This window comes from Penicillium odoratum, assembly GCF_028828045.1.
Source record: "Penicillium odoratum strain IBT 22623 chromosome Unknown utg000006l_segment0_segment0, whole genome shotgun sequence".
NCBI lineage: Eukaryota > Fungi > Ascomycota > Eurotiomycetes > Eurotiales > Aspergillaceae > Penicillium > Penicillium odoratum.
The window spans coordinates 2,257,687-2,280,024 of NW_026643148.1; the positions used below are offsets into that span (position 1 = coordinate 2,257,687).

The window sequence follows — 22,338 nt, forward strand, 5'->3', positions numbered from 1 at the left end:
CCACTTCTGTGAATCTATAATGGCTTCCTCCGAGCCTGAGCCTGAGCGGCAACATGCTTCAGAATCTGTGACCCCGGAGAAACAGATGGAACAAATGAATATGCAAGACCCGGAAACTGCAATGGACCATGCGGTGGTGGGGAAACCGTGGATGTATAAGCCCATGATGAAAATTGGCAATTGGGAGGCTCCCTGGTTCGCGTCGCCCGAAACGCAATTGATTCTCGTCTCCTTTGTCTGTTTTCTATGCCCTGGCATGTACAACGCGGTGAGCGGCTTAGGAGGTGGTGGTCAAGTCAATGCGACCGATGTGAACAATTCCAACACCGCCCTATACAGTACCTTCGCCGTTGTTGGCTTCTTTGCCGGTTCCATTGCCAATCGCATTGGTCTGCGTCTGACCCTGTCTCTCGGCGGATTCGGCTATTTTCTCTATGTTGCCGCACTTCTCTCTTATAACATCAACCAGAATGCGGGCTTTCTCATTTTTGCCGGTGCCCTACTCGGTGTTTGTGCCGGTCTGCTGTGGTGTGCCCAAGGTGCCGTGATGATGAGTTATCCTCATGAACATGAGAAGGGCAAGTACATTGCCATCTTCTGGGTGATTTTCAACCTGGGTGGAGTCATTGGCAGTCTAATCCCGCTGGGCCAGAACATGCATAGTACCGCCGGCAGTGTGAACAACGGCACCTACATCGCTTTCCTGGTGTTGATGGCAGTGGGATTTGCCCTTTGCTGGACCATCGCCGACTCCAAGTATATCAAGCGCAAGGACGGTTCACGTATCATTGTGATCAAGAACCCCACGTGGAAGTCCGAGTTCCTGGGTCTTTGGGAGACTTTACGCACCGACTTTTACATCGTTCTCATGTTCCCCATGTTTTTTGCTAGTAATTGGTTCTACGGCTACCAATTCAATTCGGTCAATCTCGCCTACTTCACCGTTCGCACTCGGGCTCTAAACAGTCTCCTGTACTGGCTGATGCAGATGGTCGGTGCCTTTGTTTTTGGCCAGCTTCTGGATATGAAATTTCTTTCTCGCCCGACCCGCGCCAAGGTCAATTTTGGAATCCTTCTCGCTATCACCATGGGCATCTGGGGCGGTGGTTATGCCTTCCAGAAACAATACACCCGAGAGACCGTCAAGGCCGACATGGATTTCATGGATAGCGGCTATGTTGGACCCATGTTCTTGTACATGTTCTACGGCTTCTATGATGCGGCATTCCAGACCTGCACCTATTGGTAAGCTCTCGGCATGTTTCTACATGAGAAGCTTTTTATTAATCTCGATATTCAGGTACATGGGCTCTCTTTCCAACAACAGTCGCAAATTGGCCAACTTCGCTGGCTTCTACAAGGGGATCCAGTCTGCCGGTGCAGCTGGAATGTGGCGGTATGTATGCCTTCCATTATGTTGAATCAAGTTTCTAATAGCAAATTTAGACTGGATGCCCAAAAGACTCCTTTCATGGCCGAGTTCGCCTCTTGCTGGGGTCTGCTTGTCGGCAGTATGTTGATTGCTTCGCCTATCATCTTCTTCAAGGTGAAGGATAGCACGGCCATTGAGGATGACTTACGCTTTTCGGACGAAACCACTGCCGACGTTCTGGGAGATACCACCATTCAGATGGATGACTATGAGAAGCCCGAGTCTCATGAGGATACCCCCGGGAAGTCTTAAAGCTATAGATGTCAAGGGCTCTGATCCCACGGCGTGTAACACCACTTTGACGGCCATTCTTGCATTCGCAATGGATGCCATGACTCAGTTGCATTTACGAGGCGTGTTTTATTTTCTTTTCTTCCTGCTTTTTGTGGGTTTCTCAATGACTCATCGATATCCCTTCCTGGATTACGCTACGCCTTCTCCCATCGAGGATTGAATTTCATCATTTTTCGACCTGATTCTGTCTTCCCTTGTATCTGTTCCCTTTGACCTGAACATCATTGTACGGCCTTCCCAGGAGACTTCATCTATTTCTGAGGTCTTGATACTCATAAATGACGGTCAAGTGTGGACTGTAGTGTGATTGAACCCTGAAGTACAACTGTATACTGATATGAAAAATTCAATGCGGAAAACTAGTAACGTATAGTATAAGTTCCTGATATGCAGCTAAGACAAAACAAGCTTCGCGGTCCTTTCTACCGCGTGTCCGTTCTACCGCGTACGGAATAGTCGGATTTTCTATATATGTATTACTGAACCTATACATAGCACGAGGGTCAAATCACTTATTATTCTGTCACAGTCTATATGGAGTAGTCCAGTTCGCCGGGGTGCCAATGACTCAAAGAATTGTTGGTGACCGGACCCTTACCCCTCTTATATACGTATATGTATCACTACTGAGGCATATACAGTATATATAAACGCTACTATATTTCTCTCATGGTGTCCCGTATTTTTTAAACCTGGTGAAGTAGTTATTCCCTTAGGACAAACTATCCTTTGATAAGAAGAAAAAAATGCTTGGTCGATGCACATTATGGACAATGTTATCTGTTCAATTTCGATGTATGAAATTGTTACCCCTTGCGTCAAAACATAACTTTCCACCAAATTATCATATTATCATGTGGGTTGTAGGTACATGTATATATGTATGAAACAGAAACAGGATAATCTAATGGGAGTTTACTTATGTTCCAAGGTGATATGTATGATCTTGTAACAACTCAAGAGAGTAAAATAGATGCCGATCCTTCCCCTCACCATGACCCTGGCTCTGGCATCCCGTCCCGAATCGCTCATTGGAAGCCCCCGCCAAGATATCCTATGCTGATTGCATTAGCAATACTACCCTTTACCGGAGCTCATGCGGAGTGGAATCGGAGATGGCCCCACTATGCTGTTGATCACCTATCAATGCCTATCACTGGCTTTTGGCTGTCCGCCTTGGCTTCTCGAAATGGCAAATGACTGTCGATTGCTCTGATCACGACCTTTGTATCGCCGGCGTCGCGACCCACTTTATCATCTTGCTGCCTGCTCCTTTCACAATCGTCGATCTATCTTCTCAACCCGGAGCTCCGGGGCGGATATTTAAGGTACAATGGACCCGCTGTTATTTCCCTTGATCAAGACGATAGAAGGGGCGGCTTCCAATATACAACACAAGCTTGATATATAATGCGCATTAATACCTGGATTCCGCTGTTGTGGCCCCTCGCGGCGGCTCATTCTGTGCCATTGGGCACGGAATTCGCACGTCGCCAGCTGCCCAAGGAGCCTACCGGTGTCAAGACCATCAAAACTGCCAACAATGTCACCATTCGCTACAAGGAGCCTGGGAAGGAAGGTGTTTGTGAGACTACCCCTGGTGTGAACTCATACGCAGGATATGTTGATCTTGCGCCTGATAAGCACACTTTCTTCTGGTTCTTCGAGGCCCGGCACAAGCCAGAGACAGCCCCGGTTACCCTGTGGCTCAATGGTGGCCCCGGTAGTGACTCCCTGATTGGGCTATTCGAAGGTAAAAGCTCAGGACAGATAACAAATAATATTTCGCTGATTGCCAAACCAGAATTGGGACCTTGTCACGTCAACGAGACCTATGATACGTATCTGAACCCGCATTCGTGGAATGAGGTTTCCAACATGTTGTTCATTTCCCAGCCGCTTGGCACTGGTAGGATCCTTGCTAACCTTTTTAAAGTGATGTTGTCAATAAACACTAACCCGTCAAAGGTTTCTCATATTCCGAAGAAGAAGCTGGCTCCCTCAACCCGATTACAGGGTCGTTCGAACCTGCCGGTTTTGCGGGAGTCCAAGGCCGTTATCCAGTGATCAATGCTACCATGATCGGTGAGTGGCATTGGTAGAAAGTCTAGGCAAATGGACTAATGATCACAGACACCACCTACCTCGCTGCTGAGGCTACCTGGGAAGTTCTGCAGGGATTCCTTGGGGCGCTGCCCAAGCTAGACTCGAAGATCAAATCAAAGGAATTTAACCTTTGGACTGAAAGCTATGGCGGGTAGGTAGTTTGGCCTTCTTACTTGTTTTATCAATACTAATGCTCTTTAGACACTATGGCCCGGCAGTAGGTTTAGACCTGAAGATTTCCCCTCAATTGATCTAACATGAGCAGTTCTTCGACCACTTCTATGAACAGAATCAAAAGATTGCCAATGGCTCTGTCAAAGGCGTTCAACTCGAGTTCAACACCCTTGGTATTATTAATGGAATCATCGACGAAGCAATCCAGGCCCCTTATTACCCCGAATTCGCCGTGCACAACACCTATGGCATTGAAGCAGTAAAGTTTTTGTTTTTTCCAAACTATGACCATATGCCAACGTGATTCCCAGGTCAACAAGACTGTCTACGAGTACATGAAATTCGCCAACGAGATGCCCAACGGTTGCCAGGACCAGGTTGCCACATGCAAGGCCACTAACCGCACCTCCCTATCAGATTACTCATTGTGCACAGAGGCAACCAACATGTGCCGTGACAATGTCGGTACGTATCATAGCCTCTTATACTTCACTGACGATACCTAACTTTCTACAGAGGGCCCATACTACTCCTTCAGCGGCCGTGGTACTTATGACATCCGTCACCCAAGCAATGATCCCACCCCGCCCAGCTATTACGAACAATACCTCGCCAAAGACTCCGTCATGAACGCCCTAGGCGTCGACCTAAACTACACCGAATCCAACGACGAAGTCTACTTTGCCTTTCAGCAGACCGGCGATTTCATCTGGCCAAATTTCATCGAGGACCTGGAAGACATCCTCACGCGCCCCGTGCGCGTAGCTCTCATCTACGGCGACGCTGATTACATCTGCAACTGGTTTGGAGGACAAGCCATCTCCCTTGCCACCAAGTACAAGCATAGTAAAGAATTCCAAGCCGCTGGGTATGCGCCTTTCTTGGTAGATGGTGTTGAGTACGGAAAGACACGCGAGTACGGAAACTTTTCTTTTACTCGAGTATATGAGGCGGGTCACGAGGTGCCCTTCTATCAGCCTATTGCGGCATTGCAGCTCTTCAACCGTACCTTGAATGGTTGGGAGTTGCCTACTGGGCAGAAGAAGTTGACTTCTCGCTTTGGGTCGAGTGGTCCTGCTACTGCGACGCACACCGAGTCGTCGGTTGCCTTACCGACTGCTTCGAGGGCTGCCGAACTGAAGAGAAAGCACTGATAGACACGTATTACATAACTATACAACAAACCTTAACAGACATCAGTCTTCAAACGGGACGATTTGAATCCCGAAATCCGGTGTTGTACTCATGTAGAAAAGTTACCTCGGCTCACGGGGATGTTAGCCGCATCTGGACATCGAACCATTAATTCCCGCATAAAACTGACCCCTGTCGATCTCACCGAATCCCCGGAACCGTTTAAATTGAGAATCGACTAGAATAATAAGACGTCGATCACTGCGAGATCCACCCGGGCAGCATGTGATCCCGATAGTGCTTATCGGCATCGATCCACCCGATGCCCAGGTGTTTTACAGGATATTAACTAGATATTTACAGTGCATTGATGGAATGGAAGTCGTCATATTGGTCATACTTTTTGGAATCCCTCTATATCAAAAGTACAAAAGGACGTCGTCATCATCATCATAGAGAAACCCAAACCAAATCAATCCCGGGATATGCGCCAGATATGAACACCACCTGTCGGATCCAATGTGCAAGGCTTGTAGTAAGACAGTAATTAAATAATTCCGCTAGTAAAAATCCACCAAAAAAATCATAAAGGCAAAACATTGCACATGTTTATTCATCCAGACCAATTCCAAGGTCTGTGTCCAAATCCGCCGTCAAACCGGGCCGTGAATGAACCTCGGCTGAATGGTCGTGATCGCCGTGGAGATTTGTCAGATTGGCAAAGTCAATCGGCTTCGGTTCAGTGCCAAAGCCCATGTTCATATCGACGCCAAAATCGTAGCCCTTGTCTTCGGCGCCGGGCTGTTGTTCATCCGTAAAGAATTCGTTGCCAGCATCATCAAAGTTGATGAGCGCGTCGAAGTCGTTCTGGGTCACCTCGGCGTCATTGGCCAGGTCCATCAATTCGGTGAGGCTCAGCTCGGAGTTAAGTTCGGGAATTGCGAAAGCGTCGTGGGTGTGGGCCAGGTTGAGGTTATTGGTGCTGCCGTTTTCGCTGCCGTCAGACTGGGGTGGGGTCGAGGCAAAGAGGTTTCCAGTGGTCCGCCCGCCTGCGGGGGCCTGCGGGTAGGTGAGGTCCGGGATTTTCTGGGCCAGGGAGTCCGGAGGAGGGGTCAGGGTGTTGTTACGAGATAGCGAATCAAATGGATCGCTGGTTGAGGTCTTGCGAGATCGTTTGGATTGCACTTCTTGGGGTGCGACTGTCAGCTGAATGCCGGCCTTGCGGATGGCGGCTTCTAGGAATGAGGTCGCAAAGTCGGCAGACGCGTAAATCTCCCGCAGACGCTGTAAGATGCGCATGCACTGGTAGAAGCGCTGGAGACTTGTCATCCGCACGCTTGCGTCGCTCGACTTGATATCAAGTAGATGGATGATGACGGCTGGTAGGAGCACCGTCACTCCAGTCGTCGGGTAGTATCGAGTCAAGTCCAGGACATGAAGATCCTGGGCGATGCTGGTGATTTCCACGGCGGCGGACCGAACTTTCTGGCGAGACATTTCCTGTAGTTCGGAATCCATCGACGGGTACGGGACTGCGGGAAGGACCTGTGGGCGATGAAGAGCACTGGATGTAGTGAGATAAACCATCTTCAACAGGGCTCGGTGTGAATGAAGTACTTCACGGGCCTCCGGAAGCTTCGATACTCCCGAGGGCGTATATTGTGTCTCCACTGGGAGATTGGCCAGCCAGTCTTCCAACTCCTGATCACATCGACGCACTTCAAATGACTCCGCGGTAGACTTCTTCGGAACCAGCATCATGGTGGTCTCCATGGTGCCACCGAATTTGTGACTGAGCACCGAGTACTGTGCGGAAAGGACATGGCTCACGCAAAGGCAAAGTCTGGCCTTTTCGATGAACATCAGCGCCAGCTCTCGCTGATGGCTGACATTCTGCAGAATTTCCGAGTCTCCAACCATTTTCACAATTTCAGGTGAAAAGGCATGGAATTCGAAGTCGTCCATGGTCAACATCGGTACGTCACAATCGTCATCCTTGACGCGCATCGGCCGTCGCATGCCGAGGGCAATCAATCTATCACGAGTGTATGTACTCCACCAGATGCGTTTCCACATTCTCTGGCGGCGAAGATCCATGCGCGAGTTACCTGGGTCTCGGTGGAGGCCGATGGTGTGTGCCAGAGACAAGCTGACACCCATCCAGTGCCAGGTGTCTTTCTGGTCATCTGGAGTCTCATACCAATAGGTCATGAGTAGCAGAGACTGAACCAGGGAGATGCGATCCACCTCGTAGTCGAAGTCGTACAAGAGGCGGGCTCGCTGAAAGAAAATTTTACGTGCCACTTTTCGGGTCTGGTAACCAGCGGCTTGCAGGTGCTTCATGTCAACGAACGCCATACCGGCGAACATGACGGCCTGGAATAGTAGCAGACTGATGCGGTGGATTCCGTCGTTTTGAACAATGGTCTGGAGAAATTCCTCCAGATCCAACAAAGGCATATATGAATGCACATAGTGAATGTAGGCCTTCATAAGCTCATTTCGTAAATTTGCGTCTGGAATTGTTAAAGCTCCCTTTGCAGCGAGATAATCAATATCCTCCTTTTGGAACCGTGCAGGCAAGCCTCGAATGTAGTCTGGTAGGTAGGCGTTCGCGGATCGATGGCTTCCAAAAGAGGGATCAAGTAGCTGCTGGATCTGCAACGTGGCGTTTCCCAGAGGCATTGACGCGGGCACGGCAGGATTGGGGGCCATGTGACGGCGGCTTTGATCGTCGGAACCAATGCGTTGGGCCTGTGTTTGATCTACGGTTGCAGGTTAGCTGGACAATCCCAAATTGAAGATTGACACGTTCTATCTCCGTTGGAGCGAGTACGCACATAGCAAATGTGGCATATGTTGTCCGTGATCTAGATCCACGGACGCCTGAGAGGGTGAAGTGGGTGCCATTTCAGACAAACCCTGAAAACCATGCAGCAAATTCTCCTCAGAGGCTTCTGGGGATTCAGAGTGGGCAGCATGATCTACCTCCACCCGAGACTTTCTGTAGTACCGAATCTCCGTTAGCAAAAGGACATGGAACAAGTACTTGTCTCTCTTGTTCATAGTGTTGACGAACTTTCTCCGTTTGCTTTCTGTGACAACGCATTCGACCTGATCTAATCGACAATTGGTGCACGGGGAACCATTCTCTACCACATCACAGCGGACCTTGCGGGCGCGACAGCAGCAACATGCTTTCGAAGCTCGGCGTTTGACAGGACGGCTATGAGCGGCTAAACCGGCGGTGGAGGCCTTTCGTTTTCCTGACTCGGATTCGGTCATGGCGGTTGTATTCATATTGACCGGGGGCGTACGGGGTACATTCGAGTCAACGAATGTTGGGGGAGTGGAGATTTTATTTTTGATAAATTTTTGGAGTAGAACTGGGGGAGGCGCGCTGGGGGGGACCGGGGGAGAGTGGATTGCCTTAAGTATATGGATAAAAAACCCCATAGTCTGGACGAACCCAACAGTATGTAAAATTACCAAATAGCGTATTCATCATTCGCTAGGCCGGGAATGGCAGGAATTCCCCACACGAGAGGCATTTCCACTTTCTACCTGGCTCGTGGTACAAATCCAAAGCCAAAAGCCAAAATCACTCAAAGCGCTAAATAGGAATGTCGTCATGTTAACTACTTTGGGCTTAGCGTTATTGACGCTCGGCCCGGTCACGGGACCACCGGGTCAAAAGATGCCGCGTGTTCCGACAGTAAGAATCCAAGTGTATACTAAGTAAATGCGGAAAGGTTCAATGGGATTTGAAGTAACAATGTCAATTGAAAATGGCAAATTATATAGGGGGAAAAAACAAGGGAGAAAATAGGAAAATCCTGCGGAAAAGAGAAAAGTGAGAAAAAAACCGGCTCCAGGAATTGACCCCATCCACAGAGTGGAGACGGAGGGTTTGTGTGTCATAAAACAGTCTAGAAAAAAAGTCATTTCCATATATCCGTATTGTATTGGATATTGTATAGCCCCCTCTGCCAAGCAATCCGACTAGATCTTCATAGATTTCCAATAGATTAGCATTTTAAATATTTACTAAAATGTATATAAACGAGTACACTCCATATAAAGCATAAGTTCCGAGTAACGCCGAGGGAATACCCAACCGTTTAGCTTTTCTCCCCAACCCATGGGTCCCATGGGTCATCAGGGGTAGATCACAGCCGCTAGTATGTCGTGGAGCGGAACCTGGGGGGGTCTGGACGGACTTCCCTTCAGGAGATAGAGTACTCAGGCCAGCCAAGGGGTGGATTCAACGGGAAAAAGAAACAGAAATTCAAAAGGGGAGCCGTCTCTAGTCTCCGATGGGCGGAGAATAAGTGGGACTTAATGTGGAGGCTTGTCGCACGCTAACCATTCTGGGTTGAGGTTGAATTCATAGGTTTCAGCTGCTTCATGTTCAAGATATTGAGTGTAAAGTTCTATATAGATAGTAATTATAAGCAAGTCCCTCCATCACTCTAATGCTGAATACATATATAGTCCATGTCTGCATACATAGCATGTCCGTATATGTAAGAAGAGCAGTAATTGAACGACCAATCAATTTCAATCTCACCCCAGATACATTACCAAGGTTTCAAAACCCCACACTCTCCAATGCCGATAACCGGATGTATATTCTGGAATGCAAAAGTTTAACATGCCGTCCGGTCCAGTCCTGTGTTCATACGAGATTGCAAAAAATCCCGCTCCATGGCCGTGAATCACTATTTACTGTAGCGCAGACTCTGAATTTATACCCTGCAATTTGATTGCTCAACGGGCCTGTCCGTGCATAATACTACCGATAATCGGAGGATACGCAACAATGCATGGATCTGGTTTACAAGTGGTGATCCACTATCTACTGAGTTTGGAAAGGAGCCAAGGACCCTATGGAAAGAAAGAAAAAAAAAAAAGAAAAGAGGAAATAAAAAGGTACTCAGTCTCATCCTGGTTCAATGTGGGGGAGAAGAATCACGGGGGATCAGAGAATTCTGGCTCTCACGAGGTCAAAAGCGGATCCTATGTGGGACTCCAATCATAAACCTGGCAAAGGTCAAGTTAGGTCAGGTTCCCGAATCCTGTTCCGTGCGCTCGATCCTGTTAATTCTTGCCGACATGGGAATTCCGGGGCCGGGCAGGAATTCCTGGCCGTCCGGTCCACTTGTCCATGGATCAATGCGGAGTAGACAGATATACATGATATAGTTAGCGAGAGCATCGCAGGCCTAGCCCGAGAGCTGTAAGTCAACGCTACCCCCGATCGAGCCTGGAGTGCTTCAACGTACCTTCAAATATCTTAGTGCCCACGTCTGCGTTTCAAAGAAACAAGACTTGTGTCAGCGGGGTCAAGATAGCGGACACTTACATTAAGATGTCATGCAGCTGCAACCTTCAAAGATAAGACCGGGATTGCGGAGAAGCATCTATTCGGGCATCACGCCGTTCGCTCTCAACCCCGGATGCTTCAGGCCTTGGCATTCAAGGTGAAATGTCCGAGCTCAAACGGTCGATGTGGCTTGAATGTCTGGAGTTGCCCCACGTTTTTTGAATGTCGGAGACAAGCCGACACGACAAGGAAAAGGTCTAAATTGTCAGAGAAATCTGGTACTGACACCCCGCGCTAAGGACGAGGACGGTTTAGGCTGGATGAGGGGCAGTTTTTGACATGAAAGACCCATTGGCGTCATAGTGCATTGCCCCTCCAATCTGCATGTGATAATGATACTGATAATTTCAGGAGTCATTGGTTGTAATTATCTCGCATTATCTCGGCACCTGTCTGTGTTGTCCGGACGAGGGGAATCGGACCGCATTGGGAACTGAAAGGCAAATCGGCACCCCGCGAAACTCAACTCCGGGGGTGGGGAAGGGTTGACTTTGCCACTTTGCCCCCTTTGACTCAGATTTGCCCACTTTGATTAACTTGAGTTATGATTGGATCTAAGGATAGTCCACATGATCATCACCTCTGTACAAGAATACACTGAGTTAGCGTCACTGCTTCTGTATATCCTCAATTTGCTAACTAAGCAGAGTCAGCTGACCTGAACCATAACGAACATCTACGTATTTTAGGTACCCTATATTATGACATGAAGATCTAAGGTCACTCCCTTATTGAGCCATGAAACCCCAGAGTATCTCAAGATGAAAATCATCATTGTCGGTGCTGGTATCAGTGGCTGCTCAACCTACCTCTCTCTCCAGAAGCATCTTCCCCCACCACCGGGAACTGGAAAGCGACATGCCTACACCATCTATGAGGCATATGATACAGCCCGGGACACAACCTTCCGTGAAAGACCAACCTCCGTCACTGGTGAAGGAATCACCCGATCCGCAACTCTAGTTGTGGGCGGCGGACTAGGTCTCGGACCCAATGGCCTGAACGTCCTGCGACGACTGGATGAATCCCTACTACGGGACGTCGTACGCGGTGGATATCCCTACTCGGAGTTCCACCTCAAAAATGCCTATGGATGGACATTAATGAAGGTGCAGGCAACAGCGCAGGTAGATGGACACGTGATGAACTCGGTGGCCATGAGTCGCCATTCCATCTGGCAATGTCTGCGAGATCGGATCCCAGATGATGTGATCGTGAACAAGAAGATTGCGAACGTGATCCCACATGGGAGTTCTACAGGAAAACATATGGTGACTTTCATAGATGGAAGTGAGCCTGTGGAGGCCGATTTGGTGATAGGCGCTGATGGTCTCAAGTCGACCGTGAAACGGGCTCTTTTTGATGTTGAGGACTCACAAGATGATCCATATCCTCCGAAATACGAGTAAGTTGTCTATATCTCGGGGTATCAAAACGAAGACTTGACAGTGATCTAGAGGTCTTGTCGGAGTAGGTGGCTTCACCTCTGTGACAGAGAGTCTCCGACGTAACATTCCAAATGGCACAATGACAATCACACACGGTGGATCCGGTATGTTCGGATATGTCTACTCATCCAGCTCCCAGGCAGATGAGCACCGGGCCTCAGCGGACCACATTTCATCACCTGGCAATACGGTCACCTGGTGGTCAACATATGGGATGAAAGAGTGCCCGGATCCTAAAATTGTGGATCGTATGGCCATCACAGAAGATCTGCGGCAACGACATGCGAATTGGAGTGACCCTGTCATTCAGGAAATCATTCGATCAGTCAATGTAGAGACCATGTACCCGACGTGGACGACGCCAGAGTTGCCGATCTGGGATCGGGATGGCATCGTGCTACTAGGTGATGCAGCCCATGCATTGCCACCAACCTCGGGGCAGGGCTCGGCACAGGCGTTGGAAGATTCAGAATCATTCCCAATGATCCTGGGTCATTACCTCAAGCGGGTATATGGGTATGAGGAAGTTCGAGATCCTCCATCTGCAGAGCTCAGCGAGAAGGATGCTATACAGCTTGCTGCAAAGAAACATACAATTATACGGTATCCGCGCGTCAAGACTCTTCTGGACGAGGCTCAACAGCGTCAGCAGAAAAAGCAACAGAAGAACTTCGTGGAAGAATTTATGATGTATCTGATTTTGTGGTTGGTTGGTAAGTGGTTGTCGATGGCTAGACTTTGTACTCGTGACTCACAGAGTGCTCAGGTCTTTTTTCTTCGGCAAACCCGGCCAAGGATGTGCTAGAATACAACATTGCAGATGAAGTGCAAAAAATGCTTGCGGAGGACACTTAATAAGTATTCGCACCTGTTCAGTGACCAGGAAAAGCTACACAATAATGTACAATATTACCTTCTCAGGTCATCGACGCTCGAATGCAATATCAAGTAATGCAGAACTCAAATTGGGGTTTCATAGCACGTTCAAGCATAGAATGTCATACAAAACGTAAGGGGAATCAAGACAAACATAGAAAGGAGAAAAGAGGAATCCCAAGTGCCCGAAAACCGAACCGAACCCATTTGACCCAAAATAACACCAAGCTCAGATCCTATCTAAGCACCTCCACGTCCCATCCGCTCAATGGAGCTCATGATTCCACCTCTACCAGGAGTGAACACAGCAATGCCGGATTTGCCTCCGCTGTTACCACGAGAATGACTAGCTGGGGCTCCGAACCGGCTTTTCTTCTCAGTCGTGGAGGGAGGGCGGATACCGCTAGATCCAGAGCGGCTCACACTCCGACGAAAGTTCTCGACAGGAGCTTCACTAGCCGATTGGTAATCCTCTTCGGGGACACCAGCAGATGAAACAGAAGCTGCCCGTTCAGATTGCTGAGCTGGAGCGGGCTGGGTTTGCTGGATGTTCAACCACTCATCTACAGCGGCAACAAGCTCTCCCTTTTCAGCACGCTCAGTTTTGAGCTCGGATCGCAATCTTTCGCTGTCTTCCTTCAATACCGCCATCTCCTGTTGCAGACCCTGGATTTGAGCCTCAAAGACACGCTTTTGGGCTTCGTGCTCATCGTTTTCACGGGCGATCATACTGACGTTAGCAGCTGCTATGGATTCGGAGTCGGCAGCGTCACGCTCAGCCTTGAGCCGTTCATTTTCCTCGCGAGCGGCGGTAAGCTTGTTGTCTGACTCCCGAAGACGCTTCTCCCAGCGAGCCTCATAGCTCTTCTTCAACGCCGCAACCTTAGTCTCGTGCTTGCCCTTGTAGAGGGTGTGAAGCTCACGAGCGACCTTCTCAACGGCATCTTGCACTTCCCGTGCAGTGTCCTCGGCCGATTGTGAGGCCCGTCGCGATCCCGGAGCGGTTGTAGATTCTGATGTGGAAGAACGCGCGGTTGATAACTGACTCTCAAGCTCTACAACTCTGCCTTCGAGCTGTTCCTTCCTCTTCTCTGCCTCTTCAGCCCTTCGGGTGAGCCGATCTCGCTCACGTTCGCCCTCTTCCAACTCATCGCGGACGGATTGCAGGACTCGTTCCATGTCCTTGCCTCGACGATCCCATTCAGCCTGCTCAATTTCCAATGTCTCTCTCCGAGCAGCTTCATTGCGAATTTCTTCCAAGGCTTCTCCAACTCGTCTCTCTGCATCCCCGACTGCTGTCTTCAAACAGGCGACTTCCGCCTCTTTGCCACTGAGAGTGGCCTTGAGCGAGGAAATTTCTGACATGAAGCCGGATTTCAGCGACTCCAACTCGCGGGGCGTGACAGTGGGGATGGAGCGTGGTGTTGGTGCGGGCGGAATATCGAAATCCAGGAGAGATAATTTCGATGGCGAACGCATGGATTGCCGCACATTTCTCATAGGAGACCGGCGTGGTGAGTACTGGGAATTTTGTTGCATTGAGTGACGGGGGTAGAAGTTCATTTGATCGGAAAATTCGAGCAAGCTGGGAGTATTGTTGGGGTTGCCAACATCTCGAGAAACTCGTCGCCTAGGAGTAGGCGATCCCATCGGTGAATCGATATCGAGCAGGGCACCGGCCTTGTGCGATCTGCGCCCAGTGCCTGGAGTTGCTGGGTCGACACTGCGACGGGAGATGTCTGTACTAGGGCCTGGGCTGGGCCCAAAACTGCCACGCATGGACTTCAAAGGCGAATCGGCACGAAGCTTCGCAAAGGAGGTCATGTCTGGTAGCACGGAGAAATTACTCAGGCCAGTATCATCCATGGCATCGCAATCATCGTCACTCGGCATAGCATTATCTCCCGCAGAGTGGTCTGTATTTTCCTTATCTGCCATTTCGTCACCATCGTGGAGAACTGTACTCATGCCCTCATTTTGCTTGTCTTCAATCATACTATTTCCGATTGTAGACGGGTCTTGAGTGACACTAATAGTTGAAAGCAAACTTTGGTCATGAATAATGCTGGACTCCTCGTCAATGTCGACGTGAATATCAGGACCGTCAGCTCTGTTAAGCATGCCCTTTTTCGCCCGCTCATTAGTATGTTTGTCATCATCGTGATCATACGGGGTCTGATCAAATGAACGCTTTCGGGGCGTGGCAGCATTAGACGGACTGATCTCCATGCCCAGCGATATGCGGGCTTTTGGGCGCAGTTTTTGCATATCGATCGTGTCATCTCCGGCATCGGGTCGGAAAGGTGAACTGTGAGCCACCGGAGGAAGTGACTCGGATTCACCAATAGAATCACGTTTGGATTCGTACTCTTGGAGGTCATCAAGTTCGATGGTTTGTTCTCTGGGGTCGGGGCGTAGTGGAGAGCTGTCGGGGTCCAGAGACTCTTGATCGAAACCAGGTGACTCGGCCCGCAGCTCACACAAACGATCAAAATCCACAGTCTCATCCTTCCCTTGCGGACGGAATGGAGAGCTAGCCGGGTTATCGATCGCAAGACGCTTACTCAGGCCGGGCGACATTGGTTGTATCTCACGCAGTCTTTGAAAATCCACTGTTTCATCTTTTCCGTCCGGTCGGAAAGGAGAACTCATAGGGTCTTCTACTGGCGCCATCCCAAAGCGATGTCGTGATTGTGAGGGTGTTCGCTGTTGGAACTCTTGCATTTTGTGGAAATCAACTGTGTCTTCTCGCGCATCATCACGGAATGGCGAGCTATCGGTATCTTGAAAGTCGTCATTGTCGTTAGGTATGTAGTTTTCATTCGTGTAGCCAATATCGGGTCTTGATGATTCAGGAGCTGTCCATGCTTTTTTTAACGGACTTGACGGAACGCGAAGTCCTGAGTCGGCTTGTTCTTCGATTGTTTTGGTGAGGAACGGCGACGAGCCGAGCTTGGGAGAAAGCGCTCGCGCGTTCTGAAAAGAGGACCTGAGAGGGGAAAGAGGATTTGCCATATTGATAGCAAATAAAGGTGATGTATGAACAATCGCAAGGGCCCTCGAATGTGTGGTGGAAGTTCAATGTTGCGAGTGTTTTGAGTTGATCGTGGCGGTTGCTGTGTAAACAGAGCTAATCCGTAATTGGACTAGTTTGACACGCATTATCGTTCACCGCCCAGAATCGCTACCAACAATGAATTCGAATTTCCAGTCAAGTCCCCACTGACTTGACTTTCTGCCGAGATATTATTATACATGCAGGTACTAACTGAATTTAATAAAATTGAAGTAGAAAAAGCTGAAGTAGATGTATTATAAAGGATGTTGTAGCAATATTCTATTCCGACGGAAAGCAAGCAAATTTACACAAATTTACGCTAAACCATGCATAAAAAACCGATGCCAAACTCCGCCCGCACATGCAAGTCGTCCAAACGTTCATCGCTAATTTCATCGATAAAGAGAGCAAAAAAAAAAAGAAACGAAATGAAGCGCACGGAAATAAAGCAGCATAGATCTCGTATATGTATCGAGTGAGTAAAAAAATAAGAGAAAGGCGCCTTCACTGTAGAAGCCCCCACAAATCCAATTGAAAGTTCTCATGTCCTCACTCTCTCAATGATGAGGTAAGTAAAGATTGCGGAGCATCATTACTGTGTGCGTCAGTCACAACGATATGAGCAGTTTCATTGGGGCATCGATCAGAAACTGGAGAAAGGTGACACGGCATAGCTGATTTGTCGCTCGCCAGTGAGAGCTTTTTCTGTTGAATGAGCCAAATCTGGAAAGCCCCCAGCAGCGCGACAAAGGTGCTTCCCCACCAAGCCACGGCAGTACAACCGATTTCTGAACCAGCTCCATACAGCAATCCCGCAATGGGAGCAGCCATTGTGCGTGAGGCGGCTCCAGCAGAGGCGGCAAGGCCATTGATTTTGCCCATAACCGCGTCCGATGGACTGGCTTGCTTAATGAGAATCAGGAGCACGGGGAAGGCAATGATGGAGAGAAGATTGCGGACAATCATACAAGCATAGATGCCGAAAAAGACAAGACTCTGCGGCAGGAATACTAAAAATGGGACCATGAAATATGAGATGGGATGAAGGATCGTCACCACAACGAAGAGTCGCCACACCCCAAGCCAATGAGCGAATGCAGGGAAAATCATACTTTGAATCACGAGTGCAATGATGCCATCAGTCGACATGATCACACCGACAGTCTGAGTTGAAAGCCCAACCCCCCCGGGAATATTGAACGGAACGGATAATGTGGCGGATGGATTCCGAGTGCGGTCGTCTTGAAGGAATATGGGCAGCAAATGGTCGTAGGTCATCGAGTGATAAGTGAAGATAGCGAGAGCAAGGATCAGCATAGTCACACGCCATGTGAATGCTTTTGGCTCAGTTGATTGTTTCCAGGTAGTTGCAGTTCCATCTGCCTGCAGCTCCCAGTTCTTGTCTTCGTATAAGCTAACCTGGTCAAATGTGCCGTATGAATCGGCTCGAAGGTCAACCGTCGCATTGGCGGTTGTTCCTGAAGTCGCTAGAAGAGGCTGGTCGACTGACGTGTGCTGAAAGTAACGATCGCAATCAGATTGCATATCAGGATGAGTCTCCTGGAGAAACAGCCAGCTACCAATGATGCTCAGAAGAAGAAGAAAGGAACAGACGAGATTGGGCAGCAAATATGGAAACCGCCCAAAAAGACCATCCCGAGGGAAAAGGTTAGGAAAACCGTCCGCAGGTCTTGCAAGCAAGCCTCCAATGGCTGTTATCAATTAGCTTCCTGCATTTCATGTTATTGTCCTGTGAATGGGTGGTGACTTACCAGGCCCAATGATAGTGCCAATGGACCAGACGAAAGGCATGATAGCGTAGGCACGGGCTATAATAAGGATCATTAGCAGTCTGATGTATAAAGAACATCCATCAACAATCTTACGTTCATGTTCAGGTCGTTTAACCAATTCTCCCACCATGGTTTGAATGACTCCAATGTTCCCATTGAGCGCTCCACCAAGAGCGCGGCCTGCCAAAGCGACCCAGAAGTTTGGAGCGAACCCCACCACAAGTAGAGAGAGCATGGTACCACAGCAACCAGAGAGAAGAATGGGCTTTCGCCCAAGTCGATCTGCAAGACTCCCCCAAAACATGCCTGTGAGGGCCTCCGCCAGGGAAAAGGCGGAGATCAGAATTCCGGCATAGAATGAGGAATCACCGCTATTGACCACGTGAAAATCCTTGACCATTGCCCATGAGTATGGCAGAATGGAAGTCAAGGCAATTGGCTCGGCCACACGACATATCGCTAATAATGGGGGTCAGTCGATCTCATTCATAGCAACCTTAGAAGGAGAGAGAGATACCCAGCAGAAAAAGTTGTACAGTAGGGAAACCGTAGTCGAGCGAAGTGTGTGATCTTGCCTGATTTGTTAATACCATTGTTTTTTGGAACTGTTGAAGACCTTACGGCTATCTCTCACTGCAAGCCGAATCTTTCTGGTCTCGGCTGTAGAGCACAAGACCTTTGAATTCTGTCTCGAAGGAAGGATAGAGATGAAAGCAGGATTAAAAGGGTTGCGAGACGTTTTTGATCGTAGCCTGGTGCAATGTATTCGATGGGAAGTTTTGAGGAGGGGAAAAAGATACTTGGGGGAGAAAAAAAATAAGAATTTGCCATTTGACTCCCGATGGTACTCCCGGGAGCGGCCGCAAACTGATAATCTGAAAAAGGAAGGGAATGAAGGGGCGAGATCCGATTCATCATTGAACAAGATATATTTCACAAATAATTTCAGACCATTGATCTCATCAAATTGCCTTCCTCCAGAGTATTTCTCGTTCATCATTTATTGTCTAGATGCCCGCTTTGCGGCCGAGTCAATATCTATGGGTCGAGAGAAAAAGTTTGCGGTGGCAAAAAGTACAAAGATACAGGGACAGGGACAGGAACAGGGACGGAGACAGGAACAGGGACGGAGACAGGAACAGGGACGGGGACAGGGAAAAAGATCCGATTGTTATCAATAATACTCTAAAATGCCCAAGTACGGAGTATAATACAAGTCAATATCCACTTAGGTCCACTATCGTTAGCGGCCGTTGATCTGATTTCTTAATTTTCTTAGACCCAATCACAGCCATCACGGCCCCGCCCGTAACGTTACACTGCGTTTACGCACGTTTCTTTATCAGACTTTGTTATCGGAATATGCTATTTAGAATGGGATATATCTTGATTGGATTTCTATGAAAAGTAAAATAAAAAACCGATGCAATGAACGGAGACAGCCAGCCATCACGATTGTCAACCGATGAAGATGAAAATGAAGGAGCGAAATGTCCTGGATAAAGTCCCCCTACTGCGCCGGCTAATCTCATGCTGCGACAGATCATAAAGGAAAACAAAAAAGAGAAGAGAAGAAAAAGAAATGGAGAATGGGGAGGGGAAAGGTGAATGAACGAATGTAAGCTATGAAGTCGCCTCGGGGTTTGCGGTAGGAGCTGGAATTTCCACCGAGCGCGTCTCAACCTCCTTGGGCAGAGCACTACCACTTTCTGGATCTACCTGAGTGCTCACTACCGGGTTGAACTCTGGCTTGGCAGGATCGGCCGTGGGCTGGTGGACCGAGGGAGTAGCACTTGACGAGCCCTCAGCATCAGGCTTAGCGGCATTCTCAAAATGCTCAGATTCACGGCTCTTATCTTCGTCTCCAATAACAGCTGCTAGGCTGCGGAAGTTGAACATGGGCTCAAGAGAGGTATTGCTGCCATCTGGGGAAACATGACCAGCTGGACGTTCGTCCGGGGTTTGTTCCATAATGGAGGAGAATGACGAGGAGGCACTCGACATATTCCGGAGATGCGATGGGCGTGATGGCTCGGCCGTTGCGGGGTGTTCATTCAACACCGGGAATTGCTCTGTCTGGCTAGCATTGTTGAAAGAAGATGGATTTGAAGCGGCGCGATCAACCGCCTTGCCCTTGTTGGTTGAGGCTTCTTCGCTAATAGAGGAAGACGTGCTGCTAGCCTGGGCGAGCGACCCTTCGCCAGGTACATCCAAAGCGGTACTGCTGGCATTATCACCGTGCAGACCAGACTTACGGCCGGCCTTGTCAGCCTTCTTCGCCTCCTTCTCTCTCTTCTTGGCGTCCTTCCGGGCATCCTTCTCTTCCCTCCGCAGACGTTCCTCTTCGGTGGCCAAGCTTAAGCGAATGGCTTCCATCATCATCATTTCCTCGAGATCGTCAACTCGAGTTCGCCTTGAGCTTTCCCGTGGCGGGGCAATGTTTCCTGAGCCTTCCTCGGCGGAGTCAGTGTCGGGTGCACGTGTTGATCGATCAGGCCGCTCGGACAGAAAGGCAAGGGCATTGAGTGCAGGAGAGCCGGTCCGGCCGGCATCTCCATGTGTGGCCCTCCGCAAACCCCTTCGAAGGCTGCGAGAATCATTGGAGCTGGGATTAATCAAGTAAGCCGCAGTGTGTAGAGCGGTCGCAGCAGCGGACCGACGTGCCGCGTGAGCTCTGGCGTTGGCCAGCTTCTGGGCCCAGTCCGGTCGAACCTTATCGGTAGTGACCACAGAAGGATCAGTGGTTGATAGGGAGGTCGCCCGGCGACGACCTGGAATGGGAGCAAGGTTTGCGGATACTAGAGACGAGGTCGAGGACACTGGGGAAGCGATGTGAGGAGAAGGACGGCCGCTGGGATCGGCGACATAAGTCAGACCTCGGCGGAAGGGAGGCATAGCATAAGTAACTCCGAACTCTGGCTGAACACAAAAAGGGCATGCAGACGGCTCGGATACAAGCTGTGACTCTGCTTCTTCGGCCCGGGGTCCCTCTGTCGAAGGGGAATTCGCTTCGGGCTCGCCGTGCTCTGGTGGGTGTGGCTCCGGGCGTTTAATTTGGACGAAGCATTCAGAGCAGATGGGCTGGTCGCAGCACCGAGTACGGTTCAGGTATGGAGGATAGTACAGGAAGCAGATGGGACATTCGCTTGCTTCTTTGTATAAATAGACCTCAATCGGTTGGCCATTGACAAACGGGTCCTTGGGTAGTTGCAGCTCCCGCGGGGTTAGATCAGTCTGTGAGCCATACTTTGAGGACGTTGACAAGGCTGCCATGGTCTTTGCGCGGGCGCGAAAGAGTGGCGAAGTTGAGGTACCAGATGCGATCGGAGATATTGCCGAGGGTAATGATTGACCGGGGTTCGAGCTTTGTGACGCATCTGAGTTGTAGGACTGCGAGCGGGAATTAATGGGAACGGTGAGGTGTTGAATATTGCTTGCATCCACCGGCGCCTTCGGAGTGGCTTTCGGGAGAGTGTATTCTAGCTCAGGTGGAATCTCGTCCGGTGGGGGGATGTCCATACCCCGGGCCGCGGCCATAAGCTGGTGCTCTGCCCAGGAGTCAGAGAAGTCATTCAGCCCTCTCCAAAACGGGGCTAGTCGACGTTCAATCTACACTAGTGTTAGCAGGTAGATTCATCCGAAATGGATAGTTTCCGAGTGATCCTACCATCAATTGCCGAACCACCGGCTTATTGAAGTCCTCTGTCCCAACGTACACACCCTGTGTCACTAGATATCCTCCATCAACATGTTCCTCTTTCATACTGCGCTCTCGCTCCTTGAGTCGAGCTGCCCTTTCCTTTTCCAAACGGCGTGCCTCCCGCTCCTGTTTGGTTTCGCGCCGGTGCTCGAGGGTGGCCATATCGCGATCATGATGACTACTACCAATTCCAAGAAGAGATAGGTCTGGCCGACTGCTCCTACCAGATCGAGAGCCTTGATACAACGCACGACCCGGGGTATCCGATGACCATTGTTGGCTTCGGCGACGTGGCGCCGCGGTCCGTGATTCTTTGGTTTGGGAGTTCCCCATATTGGAAGGGATGAATGGGAGGGGTTGGGAGTGTCTCTACACACGACGGAATACCTCCGAAGTGGCCCCCTAGGGGGAAGAAAGGTAGGGAGATAAAGTGTAATAAAAAGCAAAGACCGGCCAAAGCCAAAGACACATTTAGGGAGAGAGAGCAGATGCAGGGGAAGGAAGTGGGAAATAGAGCGGGGACAAGGCGGAGTGACTGGGGAACGGATCGGTACCGATCGAACTAATGATACGTAAAGGGACAAGTCCGGACTTCCAAGGTTTCCGGAAGGGACGGATGAACTAAATCACAATTTCAAATAGGAATTTCAAGTGAAAGAGAATTTTGAAGTTGAAGCTGTGTAGGAAAAGCCCAATAATCCAGAAAACATAGGCAAAGATGGGCCAGACCTTCTATGGCACACGACCGTCGTCATCATGGGGTTTATTACATCAGCCGAAACTTCAAGTTATACGAGACTATATCGGAGATATACACGACATGTAATAACCACAACTAGCTACAAATTATCTTATAGTTCAAACTTTATCGAAATTGACTTAGCCTTGTTCTGCCTATAGAAGATTAGGTAGAGGTAGGTGTCTATTTTAGAAGTCA

General features: G+C 49.4%; 7 protein-coding genes across 7 annotated transcripts; 3 read left to right on the forward strand and 4 right to left on the reverse strand.

Annotated features, from left to right (window-relative positions):
* Positions 1 to 19: 19 nt before the first annotated feature.
* On the forward strand, positions 20 to 1,684 carry N7520_009297 (unc-93 family MFS transporter; the record flags this gene model as incomplete). The annotated part of the gene is made up of 3 exons (XM_057143231.1): positions 20 to 1,245; positions 1,301 to 1,396; positions 1,447 to 1,684. The coding sequence occupies 3 exons, from the start codon at positions 20 to 22 to the stop codon at positions 1,682 to 1,684; spliced, it is 1,560 nt and encodes a 519-aa protein (XP_056992519.1).
* Positions 1,685 to 3,136: 1,452 nt separating this feature from the next.
* Positions 3,137 to 5,160, forward strand: N7520_009298 (S10 family peptidase; the record flags this gene model as incomplete). The annotated part of the gene is made up of 8 exons (XM_057143232.1): positions 3,137 to 3,479; positions 3,531 to 3,635; positions 3,695 to 3,811; positions 3,860 to 3,983; positions 4,034 to 4,049; positions 4,098 to 4,265; positions 4,318 to 4,471; positions 4,523 to 5,160. The coding sequence occupies 8 exons, from the start codon at positions 3,137 to 3,139 to the stop codon at positions 5,158 to 5,160; spliced, it is 1,665 nt and encodes a 554-aa protein (XP_056992520.1).
* A 589-nt stretch (positions 5,161 to 5,749) lies between these two features.
* farB1 (putative C6 transcription factor (Ctf1B)) lies at positions 5,750 to 8,440 on the reverse strand (the record flags this gene model as incomplete). The annotated part of the gene is made up of 2 exons (XM_057143233.1): positions 5,750 to 7,905; positions 7,981 to 8,440. The coding sequence occupies 2 exons, from the start codon at positions 8,438 to 8,440 to the stop codon at positions 5,750 to 5,752; spliced, it is 2,616 nt and encodes an 871-aa protein (XP_056992521.1).
* A 2,847-nt stretch (positions 8,441 to 11,287) lies between these two features.
* On the forward strand, positions 11,288 to 12,829 carry N7520_009300 (uncharacterized protein; the record flags this gene model as incomplete). The annotated part of the gene is made up of 3 exons (XM_057143234.1): positions 11,288 to 11,931; positions 11,984 to 12,687; positions 12,732 to 12,829. 3 exons carry the CDS (start codon positions 11,288 to 11,290, stop codon positions 12,827 to 12,829), a joined length of 1,446 nt encoding a protein of 481 aa, XP_056992522.1.
* A 261-nt stretch (positions 12,830 to 13,090) lies between these two features.
* On the reverse strand, positions 13,091 to 15,865 carry N7520_009301 (uncharacterized protein; the record flags this gene model as incomplete). The annotated part of the gene is made up of 1 exon (XM_057143235.1): positions 13,091 to 15,865. The coding sequence occupies one exon, from the start codon at positions 15,863 to 15,865 to the stop codon at positions 13,091 to 13,093; it is 2,775 nt and encodes a 924-aa protein (XP_056992523.1).
* A 592-nt stretch (positions 15,866 to 16,457) lies between these two features.
* Positions 16,458 to 18,294, reverse strand: N7520_009302 (MFS transporter; the record flags this gene model as incomplete). The annotated part of the gene is made up of 4 exons (XM_057143236.1): positions 16,458 to 17,620; positions 17,681 to 17,737; positions 17,795 to 18,160; positions 18,219 to 18,294. The coding sequence occupies 4 exons, from the start codon at positions 18,292 to 18,294 to the stop codon at positions 16,458 to 16,460; spliced, it is 1,662 nt and encodes a 553-aa protein (XP_056992524.1).
* Positions 18,295 to 19,324: 1,030 nt separating this feature from the next.
* On the reverse strand, positions 19,325 to 21,734 carry sip5 (Sip5p; the record flags this gene model as incomplete). Its single annotated transcript, XM_057143237.1, has 2 exons — positions 19,325 to 21,310; positions 21,369 to 21,734. The coding sequence occupies 2 exons, from the start codon at positions 21,732 to 21,734 to the stop codon at positions 19,325 to 19,327; spliced, it is 2,352 nt and encodes a 783-aa protein (XP_056992525.1).
* Positions 21,735 to 22,338: the final 604 nt, after the last annotated feature.